This window comes from Nestor notabilis, unplaced genomic scaffold (assembly GCF_000696875.1).
Source record: "Nestor notabilis isolate BGI_N333 unplaced genomic scaffold, ASM69687v1 scaffold7073, whole genome shotgun sequence".
Lineage (NCBI taxonomy): Eukaryota > Metazoa > Chordata > Aves > Psittaciformes > Psittacidae > Nestor > Nestor notabilis.
The window spans coordinates 8,946-29,189 of NW_009922282.1; the positions used below are offsets into that span (position 1 = coordinate 8,946).

General features: G+C 40.2%; 1 protein-coding gene across 3 annotated transcripts in view; it reads left to right on the forward strand.

Moving 5' to 3' along the window:
* The first annotated feature begins 693 nt into the window (after positions 1 to 693).
* The window catches only part of TMOD2 (tropomodulin 2 (neuronal)), a 20,619-nt gene continuing 1,068 nt past the window's right edge, over positions 694 to 20,244 (forward strand). The window contains exons 1-9 of one of the 3 annotated variants that reach the window (XM_010011542.1): positions 776 to 901; positions 2,605 to 2,761; positions 13,856 to 13,978; positions 14,731 to 14,753; positions 15,308 to 15,342; positions 17,424 to 17,568; positions 18,179 to 18,286; positions 18,527 to 18,670; positions 18,999 to 19,143. In XM_010011542.1, the coding sequence (XP_010009844.1) occupies positions 776 to 901; positions 2,605 to 2,761; positions 13,856 to 13,978; positions 14,731 to 14,753; positions 15,308 to 15,342; positions 17,424 to 17,568; positions 18,179 to 18,286; positions 18,527 to 18,670; positions 18,999 to 19,143 (1,006 nt within the window). Of the gene's footprint in view, positions 902 to 2,604; positions 2,762 to 13,855; positions 13,979 to 14,730; positions 14,818 to 15,307; positions 15,343 to 17,423; positions 17,569 to 18,178; positions 18,287 to 18,526; positions 18,671 to 18,998; positions 19,144 to 20,244 lie in introns of all 3 variants that reach the window. The other 2 variants (XM_010011541.1, XM_010011543.1) reach the window with 2 other exon arrangements.

Here is a 20,244-nt window from a genome sequence, read left to right on the forward strand (position 1 = left end):
ACTAAGTCCATATTTTTTCATGACTGTGTTTTGAATGCCTGCAGGTGCCCACGGAGCAGCCTAATTTACAGATGTTTTTTTAAGTTCTAAGTAGCATATCCTCACTGCAAGAATTGTTTGGGTGATAAGTGCTTTCATTTGTAGCCAAACATTTTGAAATAAAACTACCAAGCAGCATGCTTTACAACTGCTTAGGTAACTGGAAGGTACCAAAAAGCCAGCCAAGGCGATGTGGGCAAGCTTTCAGCCATCAGCAAAGCTGGGATAAGATAGAATGCCACAAGGCATATTGTTTTGTTTCTTGTTTGTCAGCGTTGGACTGTTCTCTGTGACCCTACCACTTTTCTCTGCCTTTAGGCAAAAGAACAAGTAGATTCTGCTGTTTCTAAGCAAATTAAACAGATTTATCTCTATGGAAAAGGATGAGTTCCTAATGTTTTTTTCTTATCTATGTCTCAAAGCTTCTCTTTGCTGCTGCACCCGTGAGGTTCCCAAGCGCACCGTACTCTCCTTGCTGTTTCTTGGCTACTGCTGCACAGGCAGCCCCAGTACTTCCCACACTCCCTCTGCTGAGCCAGGACATCTTGCTGCTTTGTTTTCATTAATAAAGTGTAAATGTGACTCTCAGCATGTGGGCTTTTTAGGGCTCTATCAGCTAAATGGAGATACTCATAATGCTTTATTGTTAACAGTGAGTGAAGCCGCAAGCAGCTCAGTACTCCTGGATGGTTGAAATCTTGGCAAGCAGCACCAGTCGAGCAGTGCAGCAGGAGCCATGTCTCTGCCCTTCCGAAAAGAGTTGGAGAAGTATAAGAATATCAATGAAGATGAAATACTCAGCAAACTCTCAGAGGATGAACTGAAACAGCTGGAGCATGTTCTCGATGACCTTGATCCTGAGGTTAGTGATGGTGGCCAGGGGATTCATGGTTCAAAAGCTGCCTTTTGTTAATGCCACATAGTGCAGCATTTTATTTTAGTAATCTGTTACACTAGAGGCAGCGTACCCTAAAGTAGGAGCAGCTCAGCTAGGGACATTCCAGGATGCTACTTGCTTTTGTACAAGTCACTGTGCCCTTTCTCTATCAGTTGTCTATGTAGACATGAGCTTGTCTGCAATCTAAATCTTTAATCATATTTGTACACTGCAGCATGATGAAAAGCTTTTTATGGCTGCTATTTATGAGCACAGCAATAAACAAACAAACATAAGGTGTGTCTGTGAAGATGAGATCTTTTGAACTTCTGAAATTTATTGATGGTGTCATTCAGCACTGATAGTTCTAGCTGAAGGGAATATATTTAGGCATGATTAAGAAAAATAGAGCTCAGCTACACAACTGACATTTTCTAGAGAGCAAGGATAATATGGATATTTGAAGACACTCTCCAAAAGAAATTTAAAGATCTCTGGCCTAGGAATTACTTGGTCCCATAATAACGATGTTACTGTCACAAGTGTGTTGGATGGGAATTCTGACTGTATCTACCCCAAAACCAAAAAGGAGTTCACTCTGGAAACAAAATACATTCGAAAAAACACAATAGATTTATAGCTCCTAGTTCTATAGCACAAATTTACCCAGAAATTAAGTGTTGGCTTTACTGTTCTCTCCCTCCATGTTGTCGCTTCCCTCACTATTACCACTTTCACAGTGCATTTTCTGGTATTTTCAAGTATCTGGCATCTCAAGTGGAGACACATTAAAACAACCAACCAACCAACCCAAACAGGCCATGGTGCATTTGTAGACAGGCTATATATGTGCAGTAAATTTGTAGCACGCTGATCACATTTGTGCATGCACAGGTAAAGTGTCTAGTGACTTGAGTTCACTGGATGTGCTCAGAATTCACCGGGTATTTGCCATGGATCAGATTCATTGTGTATGTTCTGCCAACTTCAGAGTGTTTCTGCGGTACTGTGGGGCATCTTCAACATGTTGGCTTTACTGCACATGCACTGCAGCATCCACATACCTATACTCCTTCCTGGGATTTCCTGGACTGAAATGTGGGAGCCTTACACATCTTCCTATATTAATGGGTACAGATGCAATCACACGGTCACAGAGCTACATGTTTAAAGTGGGGCTTCATCTCTCTGCTTCGTGCATACTCTAAATAACTAAATTCCACATCATTCACGAGTTACTTTCTCTGTGTGCCACTAATTTCTGAAGCCCAAGAAGCATCTGCATTAGCACGAAAGGAATTTTTTAAAAGATGAAAGGAGAGAGAAAAAAAATGGGGAGGTAAAAGAGTGAATGAAGAGAAGGACATGTATAGAAAACTTACCCTGGTCTGTTCACCTGGATTGCAAACTCTGTGGTTATGCATAATGCAAAGGGCTCTGATCTTGCTTAGGTCTTTGGTGCTGTAATTGTAAATATAGTTAATAAAAATACTAATCAGTGGTACAGTCAAGAAGCCTGAAAGATACACTGGGTTTAATGGTTACATTTAGGTAATGTGTGTTAGTGCTGTCACCAAAGAGCATTATGTGAAGTAACGTGCCAAGAATGACTTCACTTAAAACCCAACAACACTGAAATGAGATCTGGAGCACTGTATGAAATTGCCTCCTCTCCCTCTCTTTCACAGAATGCCTTGCTTCCAGCAGGATTTCGGCAAAAGGACCAGACCACGAAACCTGCCACGGGCCCGTTTGACAGAGAGCGCCTGCTCTCGTACCTGGAGAAGCAAGCGCTGGAGCACAAAGACAGAGAAGACTTTGTACCGTTTACAGGCGAAAAGAAAGGTACCGTCCATCTTCATGTGGGTGCTGGGTAACCGACTGCCTGGTACAGGCATCAACCACTGCCTGGCCTTTATGTGGAATGTGCTGGGACAAAAGAGGTGGAGGCTGTTACTGTGCAGGGTGAAGCTCAGGAGTCAGATCTAGAGCTGTTGAGGCAGGAGATGAAGTGGTGGTTTAATGCGCTGTGTGGTGGTCTGCCTTGCTACACTGGAGTTAGAATGGCAAGTTTAATCAGGCCTGTTGGTGGGGATGGGAACACGTGAATGCCCATCCAGCAAAGGACTCCATCAGCAGCTCCCAGATCAGCAAATGTCTCTGTTTGCAGTCAAGGATGGACAAAGTTGGCCTCACTAACCTGACTGGGACTATTCCCATGTCCAGCATTAGGCCCATGCAAGGGTACTGTAGTGGGGGTGTTTAGGAGGAAACATATAAATGCCTTTCTGAGTAAGTATTGCCTACGATTGCTGTAAATAATACCTCAGGGGACACACTTACAGAAAATGAGTATTTTTCCACTTGTTTACTAGCACATCTGGCAATGCTATTTAATACAGACAGTTTCTCTGCTTCCCTTTGTCCTACAGCTACAGGAAAAAAAGGAAAAACAGGAAAACCTAATTCTAATCATGCAAACACTGGTAGGATAACCTTAGGGTTACAAGAACACTCATATTTTTAAGCAAACAGTGTTCCTTTAGCACCATTATCTTGTTTTCTTAATTTATATATGAAGTGAATAAAAATGCCTACCTCAGGCCACCCTTTCATTCAAAAAGGAACTTACTATCTGGGTCCGTTTCTGGCCATCTGATGAATTTGCCATGATTTCAATGGGATCTGCTTAAGGGAAAGCACATATTTTAAGAAAGTCAAAGACAGCATTTTTTACTTTATGTATCATTACCAGAGATAGAAAATGTTATTTGCAGGCCAAGAGCTGTTACTATCGTTACATTGTATTATCAGTCTTGGAAACAGTGGTTATAGACAAATGTGACATTTTTCAGCTAGATCTGATTTACATGTTGTTTTATCATGCAGCATGTTCTTTAACCTACTTCTTCCTCCATTGTAATTTGTGCTTTACTGCTATTCACAGGGATGATTCTGAGCTCACTGAAATGCAGTGGCACTGCAGTGATCCTGCCGGTAGCAGGACTGAGCAGGCACATACTGTACAGAAAGGAAAATGGTTTATGGTAGCATGGATTTATTACCAATTCTTTCCAGTCTCCTACACACCACTGTGTCAGAGCGGTACAAGTTACTGCTTGCAGGTCTCTGCGTATTTATACCAGTATCTTCAGTCAGGTCTCACCTGACTGATATTTACTGACTTAGGGCTAAGACTTTGCATTTTGCACTAGAGTCATGTCCGAGATCTCTAAACACACCTGAAACATAAGTAGATAAAATCCAGCAGTGTGTGGAATCACATATACCCATAGGACTGGCACTTGATCTGTACAAAACTAACCCCTATATTGTCCCTGACAATGTTATTGTACATACTGGCCTGTTTAATCCATTTCAGTTTTCTTTTGATGAGGCTAAAGCAGTATTATTCCTGCATTTGCTTCTGGATACCCTTAAAATGCTTATTAGTGCTGCACAGAGTGAATTCAGCCATGCTAGCACCTAAAGCTGTTCTTACTTTGGCTTTTGATTCACTGTGATCCTTTACTTCAAAATTACAATTTTAAGAATTACCACAATTACGAGGTTATGAAGCATTTTAGGCTAAAGGAGTTATTCCTTTAATTTCCCTTGTTTCTTGTACGCCACCAGTTCCTGACAAAGTCCTCATTATCAGCTTTAGCAGATTAAGCCAAATGAAAACAACCACGTTCCATGATTTCTGCAGTCATTTTACAATTACAATTCAATACAAAGAACTCTACTAAATTTTTTTTGAAGTTGAAGGCCAAATGCCATGAAAATACTCTCAGTTTCTTTGTTAATATTAGAAATAACTGAATTAATCTGAGGTCTGATGAGGTCCAGTACCTTGACAATTGTGAACTGGATGGACTGCACAGTGTCATTTTTGTGCTGCTGTAAGGGAACTTTCTTTTGAGAAGGAATCTGCTTATTTTGAGCTTGACACATCCCTATTCATACTTGAGTATCTATTCTGCTGCCCCTGACTTGCTTGGCAGAAGCTGTCCTACAGAGAGACCACCAGACTTCAAGCACTGGGCTTTGCTGCCTCATTTTCTTGTTCTCCTTCCCCTTGCTCTGCTCTACAAAGACTCCACACAGAATCTGAGCCATATAAAACATAGAACTGAAACCTCCAACTGCACTGAAATCTTCCCATGAATTGTACCATAATCCTACTGCTATGGTGAATCTGGCGAAAGATGAGGACTGCTGCACAGAGGCCCTGTGTGGCTGGCTCTGGATCTTAGAATCCATGCTTGTAACTACAGCATTACTTATTTTGACACTCAATTAAAAAAAAACAGTATCAGAATAACTGTATTAAAATATTAATTACTTGATTTGCATTTGTAAGAGGATATTTTCCATGCGAAGAATTAAAGCAATTCTGCCAGATATGATACTACGTGCTCGATTTAAAGTCACTTTAATTAGAGAATAATTAGTATTCTTCCAAAGCTTAGTAATTAGTTCAGGATAAATAATTTACATTTCTAAAATGTGTCCTCAAAAGAAGCTAAAGAAGGATATCTCTTGAGGAAAAGCTTATTCCTCACCTTCTGCGTGTTGGTGGTCTCTAAGGTGTGTTTAAAGACTGGTAAATATTTACATGATTCTATTATATAGATGCCTGTTAAATGATTTCTTTGCACTGTAGCAGCACTGGAGCCATATCATAAACAGCCCCAACTTAATTTTACACTAATTCTGCTAGTTAAAAAATAACTTCTGCAGTAGCTCTAAAATGCATCCAGTGGTGTATAATTAGAAATGAGAGGTGTGGTGCCAATGTACCATTTGGCACTATTTACCACTTGAGAATATTTGTATGTCAGTAGGATTAGAATATGTCAGGTGTTGTTTAAGCTTTTGTCAGTGTTTTGTACCTTGGTATTTGTCTGCTACTGGGAGAGCATTTGTTTTTTCAGATTTAAGAAGTGGGATGCTGCTACCAAATGTTAAGTGACATTTCTACCAGTTCCTACATTTGTCATGCAAAGCTGATACTGACTTCAAAATTCAATGATGAACTGAAAAGAAGGTGGCATTTAAAATATCCTCCTTCCAGAATCGTCTGTGATACATCATTATTTTTTATCGACTGTCTCTGCCTCTCTGTTTTTGCTGTTAATAGCTTATTAAAAAGTTCTTGACCAAAAAGCAATACCAGGCAGCTGCTGAAGGATAAAATTCAATTGACTACATTGGTCTCTATATGCTGAACACAGCCATAAGGTTTTGATTGTGCTAGAAAACAGCCAAAACAAATTCCAGAGCTGACAGGGATATTCAGAGTGGTTGAAACACAGGAAGTGTTAAATATGAGCTCAAGTTGTGGGGCTGATCATGCAGGGAGTTGCCTTGGTTTTGATTGTAATCATGGTTTGGAGAAGTTGGAGATGTTTGGCAAAACAAATCAAACGTATGGAATGCATTAGATTATATATGTTCTGCCATATTTCAGCTCGTTAACATGCTACATTATTTGCTGTACAAAAGGAGGTTTTAAGCCTGTACAGGACAGCTCTCAGATTTCAGTGAAACCCTGTTATTAGTGAGCTCTGGAGGTATAGGGAGTTAGGGCTGATAACTGTAGCCATAGCAACTGGCAGTTTGTAAGTGTTTATTTTATGTATTTTTGGATTAGTTCCTACTTAAGATAGATATTCTAGAAATCCTTACATAGAGCCTGATGAACTACAGAAGTTACTTAGACTGCCCCACTGCATTTAACACATCAGCTGGAAGAGCTGGTTATCACACTTCGATCACCGAGAAGCCTTTCCTGTATCATTTTCAAGTTCATGAAAGGTCCAGGAATAAAAAGAAGAGGTGGAGAAAGTAAGGGGCAGTGTAGACACGAAGTATTAGAGCAATGTCAGTGCTGCATGTTTTCTCTCTTACTGAATGCAGTATGCACATCTGATCTCAATTAAGATCTGAGTACTACTGTAATACAGACATGAACTATTAATATTTCTGTTCCCGCTTTGTTGCAGTGGTTCTTGTAACTACATGATACTAATGAAACATAATTGCAAAAAGTTCTGTTGTTGTGAAATATTAGATATGAAAAGTCAGCCATGCCATTTTTAATTGCTATAAGGATTGTTGTTTCAACCCTTTACCACTACCCCTGTTTTCTACAAGTCTTCCACTCCTTGCCAAACCATTTCATTTTGGATCTGATCCAGTTCTCATCAAAGTCATGGAAAAACTCCAGTGGATTGGGCTATTATTATTTGTGGTTGGAAAGGGAATACGCTTGTATGTGATTAAATGCTAACATTTTTAGACAACTGATAAAATGGAAAAGGAAGAAAATAAGGATGATTAAACAGAACTTTCAGCCAAAGCCTTGTTTCCAGTTGCTCTGGCAGAGACCATCTATCTTGCATGTTGCGCTGTGCCAAGCAGAGTATCAATACACAGCACTAGTAATAACGACAGTCGTTTTCAGAAGGTCAGAGTACTAGAGCAGATACTAATGAGTTCCAATTCCAGTTTCTGTAGCAAACTTTATATAGAAAAGTTAGGGTTTAGCTTAGAGACAGGGTATCTTTCTCAGCTTGACAAAGGCAATCTTTTCACCCCCCAATGCTGAAATGGTTTGTTTAAATTTTTGCCACCTTCTTCCTGTTCTTCAAGGCTTAAATTTAGAATTGGTATTTGTCTCTCAAAGCACTGAAGGTGCTGCAGTTGCTGATAGTAATGCCCCAGCCAGTGCCTTTTGCTGCTTGCTTATAAAAGACCCTGTTTTAGTTGCTCATGACTTTGCCAAATTTGCACAGTTCACACTAAGATTTCCCATGCTGAGAGCCTGCCTCAGGCTGAATTTTTGGGAAGTGTCAGCAAAAAGGACTTGGCTGTTCCCAAGAACAAGATTAGGAGAAAACACATTGTTTTAGCCATCTTAAGTAAATCTTTCCAGCTGTTTTTTATGAGCTGCAGTGCCTCCATGCTTTGAAGAAGGGACTTGAACTGTATGCCCTTTGGAATCCCCAGGGAAATACACTTTAATTTGGCATCTTCAAAATATTGTGTTTTCTTGTACCTCCAGTTTGTTATAGCGTTCTCCAAATATCCCTCCTGCAGTCAGTATTAGTCATGTCCTCAGAGCTTCTGCCTGCATGTGCAGAGAGCACACGTGATAGCACAGCAGCGCCCGCAGAGACCTGGTGTGGCCAGCTGGAAGGTGTGTGGGATGCGCAGGATGCTCTTTGGAATTGCTCATCTGAGAGGCCGCTGCCACACCAGAACCAAGGGCAGGAAGTCTCTCTCCTGCTCTCACAGTGCTTCCCTCACTTCGTAAGGGCACTGCAAAAGAATGGAGAGGAGTGAACAGCCAGCAGAGAGGCTAGTGCAGAGATGGAGGGATTGGTGTTCAGGGAGCTGTATGAATATGTTCAGGATGAAGGACTAGATGCGGCAGCTCTGGGGAAAGGAGCTGTAGAAGAGAACAGTGGTAAGGAAGAGAGGACAGAGGTGGTGGGAAGGGTCAAGATTCAAAGGTGTGCAAAACTAGGAGACACAGGAGGTGCGGAAGGCGCAGGACAATGAAGAAGGATTATAAGGGATAGGAGAAGAGGTGCCAGAGAGGAACATAACTAGTGTGGCATCTGGTCCAAGTTTCAAGGTTCTTTGATGTGCCTGAGAACCTGAAGCCCAGCGGCACAACTTGACTCTCTTCCTCCCGTGCTGCTAGTCCACATCAGACATAAGAGCTTTCTGCTCTGTTGGTGAAGCAGGTTAATCCAGGTGGTAATCCAGAGGACTGCTGTAGGACTACAGGGATCTGAAACAGTTGGGATAATGTGATAATCTGTTTCAGGGTCTGGTCAGATTCTGGGCTTGCTTCTGTTTTAAAGATTATAGGTTGGCTTTTGTTTATTTTTATTTGAGAATGTATACTTTTTGGAAGAATTCTTTAAAGGGAATTGCTAAGGTGGCAGACACAGCACGCTGATCAAAGATGCTGGTGCAATTTAACGTCCCTTTTTGTGTGTAGGCACAACAGATTTAAGAACTTTGGAAAGCTTAACTTTGCCACCTTCCTATCCATGATCATTATTTTTAAGGCATAGAATATGTAGACCCAAGTCCAAGAGTACAGCAGCAATTATGACATTACATTTTAATTACTATTAGCTTTCAGTTTCACACTTGTTTGAACTTGGCTCATTTTATTCTTCATAATACACATTTTTTCCTGGTAAGAACTAATTGAGCTCCATTTTCATAGAGTACTTGTAGGGAGGAGTTTAAGCAAGCTTCAAAAGGGAAGAATAGTGCAAAACGGAAAAATTGAATAAGTGCCTGTGATTTAGGCAAGGCAGATTTCCAAGATTATTGGATTTCACTCCTTAGGTCAGTGTCGGGTTCTCTAATTGAGAATAAACAGGCATTCACTGTAGTCAGTGATTCATTGAAAAGTAAGAAGCAATAAGTGTAACCACATATTTTCTTGAAAGTACAATAATCTGAGCTACATTTTATAGGAAAAGAGAGTACATTATGGTTTTACAATTGTGGCAGGAAATGCATTTATATTATAAAATCAAGTAATAAGCTGATGTTACATAAAAGGACATTTTTACAACAAGTATAAATGGCTTATTTGCCATTGCTGTGTGCTTTGTTGAGTTTTGGCTTGTACAAGGTGGGTATAAATACTAAGTATTTATACTAAATAAAAATGGTGGAAATTTATATTTGTTCACCAATGTGTAACGACATAAGCAGGAAGGCAGAGAGAAGACATACCAGAAATGATGTTCCAAATGCTGAGAACTATAAATGGTGAAATCCTCAAAATGTTCAAATGCCTTTTCGTTTTCTCCTTATATAACAATAAACAGATAAACCTACTTCAGGAAAAGGCACTTGAAGGAGTTCCCTGCTCAGTTAATACAGTTTCCTAAGATGTGCATATGTGGTTGTGCAGTTATTGCTGTATAAGGAGATGAAGTTAGGGATGCAGCTCATTTCCTTGCTTTACTTTGACATTGCTTTAATAGGGTCATTTGCACAATGCAGGAAATCAAAGCTTGCTGACACAAACTGACAAAATTACATCCAGGGTTTTCTGACTGTACCAAGCATATTTCCTTTTTTCATAGAATTTTTCCTTTTACCTCACTGTGCTCTTCTGTGTCTCTCTGTAGTCCTTTGTATTGAATCCTTCTCTCTGGTTTTCAATGGATTTTTTTCCCTGAGCTGCTTTTGAGTAAAACATGAACCATATCATATTTCAAGTTGAACAGAAATTTTGCAGCGTGTGAAAAGGAATAGGTCTGTGGTAGACAGAGGCAGGACAGATCTCTGCTCACTGCATTTAGAGTCAGAAAGTCCCTGCGTTACAATAAGACGCCTCAGTCACCTCCAGGTAACCCCAGGGACTTACCCCAGTTTGACTGAAAGAAGGGGAGAATGGCATTGATTTATGCTTAAAATTTCATGTTGAAAAAGGCACTTTGGATTCCAGACAGTTTGGGTTTCTATGCATGTATAAAAATAAAATGATATTTTAATGCTTACTTTTTTTTTTTTTTTGCTGGAGTTTAATTTTGTTTTGCAGTTGAACACCAGAATACATTATTTTTGTACATAAATGTGGTTATCTTTGTGCCGTTAACACTGACATAGCTCAAGTATGATATGTATAAACATAACTTTCATCACTGTGTTTTTCACTGATAGAAAGATAAACTATTAGTATTAAGACTTAGCACAGAACATTAACATGTTGTGGAGGCAAAATGTAACACAATTAATAATACCATAATTAATGTTATAATAGAGTACCTTCTGAAATACAGCATGAATATAAACAGCACCAAAAGCAGCAGCCTTTCATCATAAATCTCACTTTAAAATAATAAACATCACTATTTCACTGTTCTTGTAATGGTTCTTCCAAATAATACATTTTAAATTTAAGATGGACCACTGAAACAAGCAAGCCACAATCCATGTTTTATTTTGGCAGTGAATTCCATGATGGCACTCTATAATAAATTTACAATGTATGGATGTGGGACTAGAAGGCACTGCCTGAATCTTTAAATTCTGGCCTTAAATAATGAAGGAAAACTGGTTGGAAGCTGTCTATAAACACAGACATACACTTCTGCTGGTGGTGGACTAATGACATGCTAAATGCATAAACTCTTCTAACCTTTATCTGCTGTGCTACAGCATCTCTTCACAGTGGGATAATGCAAAAGAATGTTCTTATGTAGATAGCAGAAAAAAGAATATTTTAAAAACGCCACTGGATGCCAGCAAGGCCCCTATATATTGAAGATATATATTACCAGCTTTGACATGGCCTTTCCCCTTTAAATAGTTCAGATAGCCAATAATAGAATTTTTTTCTAAAACGTTTGCCAAGAATGCTTTAAATGAAACTATCATCGGGGTCGTATACACACTTGAACAGATTTGGGCTGCCGTCCAGGAACTACATATGCCTGAAACAAGTGCTTAAAAATTGTATTCCTATGTAAGTGAACTGCACAGAAAAAGTATGAGCCTGTACTAGTTTCCATTACCCCGGATTTCTTGCTGCACAAGACACTTGCTCTACCCGTGTCCAGTGTCCATAGAGAAGGACCAAATTTGTTACATATTGTGACCAGTTTACACCAGACTCAAGGTCTTGTGTCCCCTTATGTATGAAAGTATAGATTTCTGTCAGCGTTTGTTAACAGCGTGGCTGGGGTTTGGGTCTGTGAAGAATCACTTACTGCCTGACGGAGAGGTTTTGTGCAAGCTATGGCTCTGTGGAGTATAGCTGTCAGGGGATAGTATTATCAGTCAGGATAAAGATAAGTAGGATTCCCTCAAGATCTCAGACAACCTACTGGTTACTTGAAACTCATGTGGAACCACCAGTGATGAGAAAGGAAAATATTGTATGGACAGCGCTGCTCACTATTGGTTGCTTACTCGGATATTCTGATTCTTTTTGGTCTTCTGGTTTCCAACATAGTAATGACTTCTTTTCCTTACGTGTTGTCCTTACCAGTCAAGCTGGCATCAAGTTAAGCCTTGGTCAGTGGTGTCTGGGACTGCCATCCAACACTCCAGGTTAGGTGGTAGTACAGAGAGAGTCTGAAATCTTAGCGCCTGTGCTGTTATGAAATCCGGAGGACATGACTGATCTATCTTCAAAAGTATTTCTCACCCCAGATTTCCACTTGACTTTTGTTTCATGCTGCTGGGATAACTGCCTCTGATACGTATCACCTACTGCATGGAGAAAGTTAAAATGATTCTTACCTTTGGTCCACAAAGGCTTTTATCTTCTAGAAGCCTTTTAAAAATGACTTACTTAAAATATCTCCTGAACAATGAATCATAATATGATACTTCTGTCGTTCTGCATAACCTTCTGTCCAGTTTTGTACTCAGAAATTATTTACCACTAGTACAAATATTTCTAAGGTGAATAATTCAAATCTTGCCAGAATTCCAGAAATTTCCATTAATTTATTTTTGGAAGCTTATTCAATGACCTCAGTTATGGAAGCTGACAACCTAAAAATTGCTGTAGATAATGAGATAAATGAATTGGGTATTACCTACATGAAACTGATACTTTGGACCATGGTGGGGAAAAATTTAGCCACAAAAGGATGACAGTGTTGAAAAACCAGAGGCAAAGCATCTGTAATTCAACACTAAATATCAGAACTACGTTTATTAACGGCAACAAAATGACATCACTAATACAGTCAAAATTAAACTGTTTTAGAGAGATTTCAGAAAGCCACAGGATATGCTTCAAGCATTACATTTAGAGTGTACAAAGCTGCACAAGAAGACAATTTACAGTTGTCAGTGGGCCAAAGCCACCTGCATCCAAAGGTCATCCCAGCTTCATTACAATGGGATTAACTAAAGCCTGCTTGAGGAGTTGTTAGGGACAAGGTGAGGAGAACTGCTCCACAGGAGAGAGTAGAACATGGGAATTCACAGAACTGTCAGAACAATGACACCATCTGTTGCATGTGGCATCATCTACTGTATTACTAATATGGGTTTGGTACAGGAAAGTGCTGAGTGGGAGAAAAGCCCCAGCAGCGCTGGTGACTGAAGCGCAGCCCTAGCTCTGATGTAAAGGGCCTTGCTCCAAGTGTTTGCAGTTACATCATCACGCTGCTGGGGTTAACTACAATAGCAGGCTAAAGTGGAACCTTTTTTGTTGTTTCTGGATTTATCCTACAATGTTCTCATTTCAGCAGAAGGAACCATGATCTCAGTCTTGGGGGAATACTGCATGGAAACACACACCTGCTGACCCCAATGTAACAGCAGTATACACAGAGGGACAAAGAGGTCAGGAGTTTTCTTGGGGAACATTTGGTTCAACTCAGTTCAGACTTTTCAGGCCTGCGCTTTTCAGGATAAGGCTATTTATGTGAATGATCACTGAGAGATGCAGAGGGGAAATACTCATGGAGAGGGTGGGAATTAAATTCCATTACTGGAAGAGAACAGGTTTACTGAGCTTTCAGGTTGTTGCGTGGAATTTGGTAAACTGAAAGATTCTCGCAGTAGGATGGTTTTAACTGCTTTTAGTGCCTCATTTAACTGTAAGGATGAAATTTGTGCAAGCTTTTTGTGTAGACCTGATTCTGCCTGTTGAAGGCCAAAGGAACTTCAGAAAAGTCCCAGCTGTGACTGCTCCTGGGGATTTATCTTAGGGAATTTGCTTCCACATTAATAATCACCAGTATAGAGCAGAGGCTTGCACCTTTTATTTTTAGACTCTTAGTAAGACTCTATTGTGGAAGACAAGCATCATGTAAGAAAGAGGAAAACAGGTATTTGCGCTGTCACAGACCTATTCTCACCACTGCCAGGAGGCAGAGGAGTTGTTCCAATAGTTCATTACTCATTTTGGCTTTTTTCTTCTCTTAGGAAAAATATTTATCCCTAAAGAAAAGCCCATAGAAACCCGCACAGAAGAGAAAGTGACGCTGGATCCGGAACTAGAAGAAGCCCTGGCCAGTGCTTCAGATACTGAGCTCTATGACCTTGCAGGTTAGAAAATGTATAGGTATGATGCCCCTACACGTCCACTTCTTCTCTGCCTAACCTGCCACCAGGAGTGTCTCATGATCAGCTCTCAAGCACCTGCTGTTTCACTTTTCCATAAGAATAAACTGATGACAAAAGTAAAAACCTACACAGGGTTATTAACTTTTAATTAATACATGATCCTATAGAATAACATCCAATTAGATGATTTTTGGGAGAAGTATCAGCAAACACAGCACAATTTATTTTCTGACACTATAGAAGTTCAAGCATGTACAAATTCTTCCTGGATGTGCCAAACAAACGACAGAAAGCAGTAAGAGGTTCAGGTTGTATATTAGGAAAACAGGAACGATTCGGAGTATAGCACTGAAACAAGTAACCCAAAGAGTTTGTGGATTTCCCTCCCTGGGTGTTTTCAGGATCCAGCTAGACAAAGCCATGGCTGACCTCATTAATGTTGGCAACATTCCTGCACTGGACAAGATGACCCACAGTGGTTCTTTCCAGCTGGCATTTCTGCGATATGCATACTGCATTGATTCAATTGCTCAAGAATCTATGTTAAAAATGTCTGTATGTCCAGTACTTAGACCTCTAAAGACCATCCCTACAAGTGAGCATGACTCAGAGTGAATATTTTATAAAGGGGTTTTGTTTCAGCACCTAAACTAGCATTTGTAGCAGATATTTTTCTGCAGTCTTTGTTCCTGCCATTAACATTGTATCGTGTTGCTGGTATTTACACATTTTAGCTGTTCTTGGAGTGCACAACATGGTCAACAACCCAAAATTTGATGAAGGAGGAGCCCGCAGTAAAGATGGAAAAGGAACTGTGAGAAGTAAGCAAGCTGATTTCTCTTGTGGGCCGTATTTCATGTTTAGAGGCTTCTACATCTAGAGGTTGGGTGTATTGGTCTAATTTAGTGTAATGTAACTGGGCGTTAGCTTGATTGATCTAATTATTCATGAGGGGTAGCTCTTTAAAGTAAATACAATCTTAAAATTAATTATCTATAATGACAACAGTACTATGCAAATAAATCATTCCTAAAGAGCTTTGTTTACTTAGAGAGCAACATCTGGCTCTGCAGAGGTGCTTGAAAGGATGGGAGTGTTTAAGAAGCTAAGACATACATGTTCTCATTCCACTTCAGTTTAGATAGCAGACAGAAAACACAGTGAGCTGTAGCTAATAGGTGGCCACAGCACAGGCCAGGCCATCTCACCCCAAGCACATTTGCTCAACTGAAGAATGACTTGTAATCATGGGGCTCAAGTGTGTCAGAATCCCTGCCACAGAGTCACATTCGTGACTAGAGTCACATCAAGCTGCATTCACAAGGAACCAACAACCACATAGATGTGCTCCTGCCCTGGCTACTTTCTCTGATCTACTACCTCCCACCTTTGCCCTGTGGCAGTGTGTTTAAGCCTGTGGGTTTTTTGCCTGTTACGTACATGGGAAGCATTACTGTTCAGGAAATCCCCCCTACAGAAACAGCTGTAGTTACTAAACAAATCTGGAAATGCTTGCACGATAAACAGACCTTTGCTGAATCAGATCTTAGCTCAGCAACCAACAGGAGGCTGGATAGGGAGAGAAATGGGAATTGCAAGTTTTTCTTGAGCACTGCCAAGTCTTGATCAGGAGCTCATCACCTCCAAGCTCCGGGATATCAAGAGAGCTAAGCTTTGCTTTTTAAGACAAAATTGTGGAATTCCCTTTTCTAGGGAAACTACTCAAGAAGTGTTTCCTTCTTCTAAGGCCATGAGAACAGCAGCTATCTTTAACAAGGACTTTTATTTCCATGCTTCATTACTAAAGGGGAGGTGAGAAAGTAGACAGGACACCATGTCACTTCATTTTTCTCAGGATTAAGACTGCTCTGCAAGCCTGCCTAACAGGGCCTGTGCGAGCTGCCATCTATCTCATAATAGGCAACTACAAGCATTACACAGATTTCAGAACATTTTTGTTGTACTGAGTCAAAATGTCAGCTATGTGAATCAGCTGAACTGTGCTCCAATCACACAGCTAAGAACCAGAAAATCACAATCACATCACTGTATTCTTTGGTCCAAAAGCAAGACCTTTCCTTAGCCAAGTAAAATGCTTCAGTAAAAGAGGGAGACATCTCAAAAGCTGCCCATCAATGTGGCAAAATAGCACCATGATTAAAGAAACAAGATATAACTCATGAGAAGCAACAAGACATAGAAAATGAAAGATGCTGCTGACTCCAGACTGAGTAGACTGTGATGCCTAACCTGAGGACAGGGTGCAACTCTCTCTCCAGCTCCCAGCTTGGCATGATGTTACTCCTAGTGCAAAACATGCTTTGCTGTTTTTTGTTTACTTTCCACCTTTGCATCCAAGGTGAATCCACTATATTCATCGTACCTACTCCCTAGGAAGGCTGGAGTGTTATTTAGGGATACGTGAGGTCTCTCAGGGACTTAGTTCAGGGCTCAAGGGAGCAGAGTGAAAACCAGCTCAAGGTTTGTGTATGACTTCATCTCTAGTAAGCATATGAGTTCTAAAAAAATATTTGGTTTTCTTTTGGCCTGTGACATGGCATGAACTTTACCCATTGCGCTGAACAGCAACATGAAGTTACATTGAGACTTGAGCACATCTTCAAAATCACTCACTGTCTGCAACATAAAAGGGTTTAAACATACTTGTGGTCAGTAATGTATTTCTTGGTGGGATTATAAATTAATCTCTGAAACTACATGCATGGGAATTAGAAGTACTAATTGTGTTCTAACCTATGATTTGTATGAATCTCTAAGAATATTTATAGCCCATAGCTTCCAGCATTAAAATCTCTATCTCCTTGGAGCATGAATGCTCAAAGACTTCATAAATCATGGTGCTGGCAGACAGACTTGCTTTTCATGCCTTGATAGTTTTATTATTTAGAAAGTGCAGATGTTGCAATTTTACAAGAGTTAATGGAACTGAAATGCAAGACCGATAGCATCAGCCAAGAGAAGGAAAGTGAGGGGCCTCCTCCTCATGTTTCTTTCTGTTGGTACAGCCTATTCATAGGTATAGGGACATTTTCTCACTAATGTAATGGGCAAGTTCTGAGCACGCCTTCCTTTACGAAGAACAAAGCAGCAGTGTATTGCAGTGTATATCATCCCATATTTAAGATGCTTTGGCTCAATTTTATTGTACTGTGACTTTTGTACATAAAGGAGGAATTTGCCCATGACAGTACTGCCCAGCCTCTGTAACCACAGCCTCCAGTGACGTGCTTCTGGGTGCACAGAAGGTGCAAAGGGCATGGCAGGGATAACAGGGCTAATACTCCTGTTTCCAAGTTTTTTTGTTCATATAAACCGTTTCTTGAATGCCACATTACAAACCTAAATAGGAATTGGAAAGTCAGACTGTCACTGACAATGCCTGATCCTCACATCAACATTTCATGAGATCTTGTGTTGCAGATGTGGTGAAAGGTGAAAAGGTCAAGCCCATCTTTGAGGAGCCACCTAATCCAACCAACGTGGAAGCAAGTTTACAAAGGATAAAAGCAAATGATCCTAGTCTCATAGAAATTAATCTCAACAACATAAAGGTAGGTGCTGTGGTTTCATATATGTCATTCATAGGAGAGTTTATTCAGACATTTACAAAGCCCTTGCCTTTTATCTTCAAATTTTGTCTCTCTTTACTCTTCAGAAAAAGCAGGACACACAGGAAAGGGGTATGGAGGGAACTGTTGTAGAGGTTTCAAGGTCGCCAATGCCTGATACTGAATTAGATGCCAATTAAAAGCCCAAGGGGTGACTCTGGATGCCTTTCTTTAGTAGACTGTAAAGCAAGATCTCTCATGGGCACTATGTAATCATCACCAGCCAAATTCAATTAGCCCACCCATGCAAATGGAGGAGGAGCTGGCATGAGGAGACTAAACAACCAACAGCAACAGAGATCAGTCACATGCTTGTGTTGGCCTGACCCAGTTAAAGGCAGCACTGACATCGCATCCTGGCGCAGGCGTCCCACGGGTCTCTGAAGTCCTCTATGAACAGAGGACACTTTGTCTGTTCTAAGTTACCCTTCAAAGTATCAGGGATGTTTAAACTGCATGGACTGTGGCTATCAATCAGTTTGATAGTAATTAATATCAGTGTCTAGCGATGTCACTGGCTTTCCTAATTACTGGATTTGTCTTCTTAATGTAGAATATTCCTATTCCAACACTGAAGGAATTTGCAAAAGCTTTGGAAAGCAACACGCATGTGAAGACATTCAGCCTTGCAGCTACTCGAAGCAATGACCCTGTAGCTATTGTAAGTTAAACACTGCTTGGAAAAAAAAAACCCTGCTTTAGGATGTATTCTTCATTTTCCCCTCACAGAATTTCTCTGTGACTATGCAAAGTAGAAGCGTAATCTCTTCTGATCTACCTCTACATTCTTCTAAGACTATTTATGTTTTATTTCTTTGTAGGTACTATGTTTTGCAAATTCCTTGTTATTTCCTGAAACTCTCAAGACATTATTTCATACTCTCTTTTTTTGACCCCTCAGGCATTTGCAGATATGTTGAAAGTGAACAAAACACTGAAGAGTCTGAATGTAGAATCCAACTTCATCACCGGGACGGGCATTTTGGCACTGATTGATGCACTGAAAGAGAATGAATCCCTGACAGAGATTAAAATTGACAACCAGGTAAAGAGAGAACATTGAGTGAATCCACTTTTGTTTCCCTTCTATATGGATTCCAAGAGGGTTGTCTTAGAGGGCTCTAGCAAGGTGAAGGCAGCCTCTGTGACTCAGTCATTCTGCAGCTCATGTCCCATGTCTATGCAGCCAGACAGTGGAAAACTTCTAAATAAAACTGGTCAAAGCCAAATATAAAACCCAGAGAAAAATCTCTGGGGATGGGATTCTCTTTGTAGTTTGCAGCACAGTACTGAAATATAACAACTTATTTCTCTCTCATGTGAAAACAAGTATTTTCTTTTCTTCTGGGGACGTTTCACCACATCACCAACAGAGGCAGCAGCTGGGGACAGCTGTAGAGATGGAGATTGCCAAGATGCTGGAGGAGAACTCCAGGATTCTCAAGTTTGGATACCAGTTCACAAAGCAAGGTCCAAGAACCAGAGTAGCAGCAGCTATCACTAAAAACAACGATCTGGGTAAGATGCTACTAAATCTACTCATAATTTGTTTATGTGAGCCAAGCCCTGACCTTCCTAGATACAATTCTTCCTGTCTGTACATAAGATTGTCACCTCTACAACATTCTATCTGCTGTACATGAGGGGTGATGCATAGCTCCATGGACTCTAGCATAGACAACGGAAAAGCTCTCACTGTGATTAAAAGCTACTATTATTCTTCTCCTACCCCTTCTCGGAAGGAGAGTTACTTCAGTCTTTCCCATGGAGTACCCTGGATTACCAGCTGCCCTGTCAGCTGTTCTGTCCAGTAAGTAGAAAGCGAAGCCCATCCTGTTTGTTCAGTGAACACAGCAGTCATTGCTTCTTTGCCCTGCCCATGACAAACCAAGCCTGCTCACCCAATGGAACAAAAAAAGACTCCCCTGCCTGCGTGACCAAGTGCAGGCAAAGACAATGAAGTTTTGCAAGTTTTACCTGAGCATGACATGCTCTGCCTTGTGTGCTCAACACATGGAATAGGGAGGAGATGACAAGGCAGGAGTAGTTTAGAATAAGAAGGGGGAAAAAAACCTATGTGGTTTTAATCACTTCCACTTCAAAGTGTGGTGTCAAACCATGATGCCTTTGCTGGCTTCAGCTTGGGTTTATGTCTCTGAAAACTGAGATAAAAGTTGAGCTAAACCCCATTTCTTTTACACATACTTTTAATTAATTTTTTTTCAGTTTTAATTTTTAGCAATATCTAAGATTCCAATTATATACTATTTGTCCTGAAACTATTAACGTTCTGGAATGGTATTTGAAACATCCCAACAAGAAAGAGAGAAAGAACTTTTTTCACTATTTAAGCAGATGCCATTAGACATCTGTCCTGCTTTTGTATTGGATGGGTTTTTTCAAGATTTAGTAGGACAGAATACCTAAAAGAATTCAATAAAATAAAATAAATGAAGCAATGAAAACACTGAAAGCAGACAGAAATGACTAATGCTACACTGTAGGTTTTGGAATAACGCAGTCTGTTTGTCAAGAAAGCACTATGAGATAAACCATCCGATAGTAAAGTAATGGGATGTTTGTAGTAATATATTGTTGTTATTGACTTTCTGTAGGGAA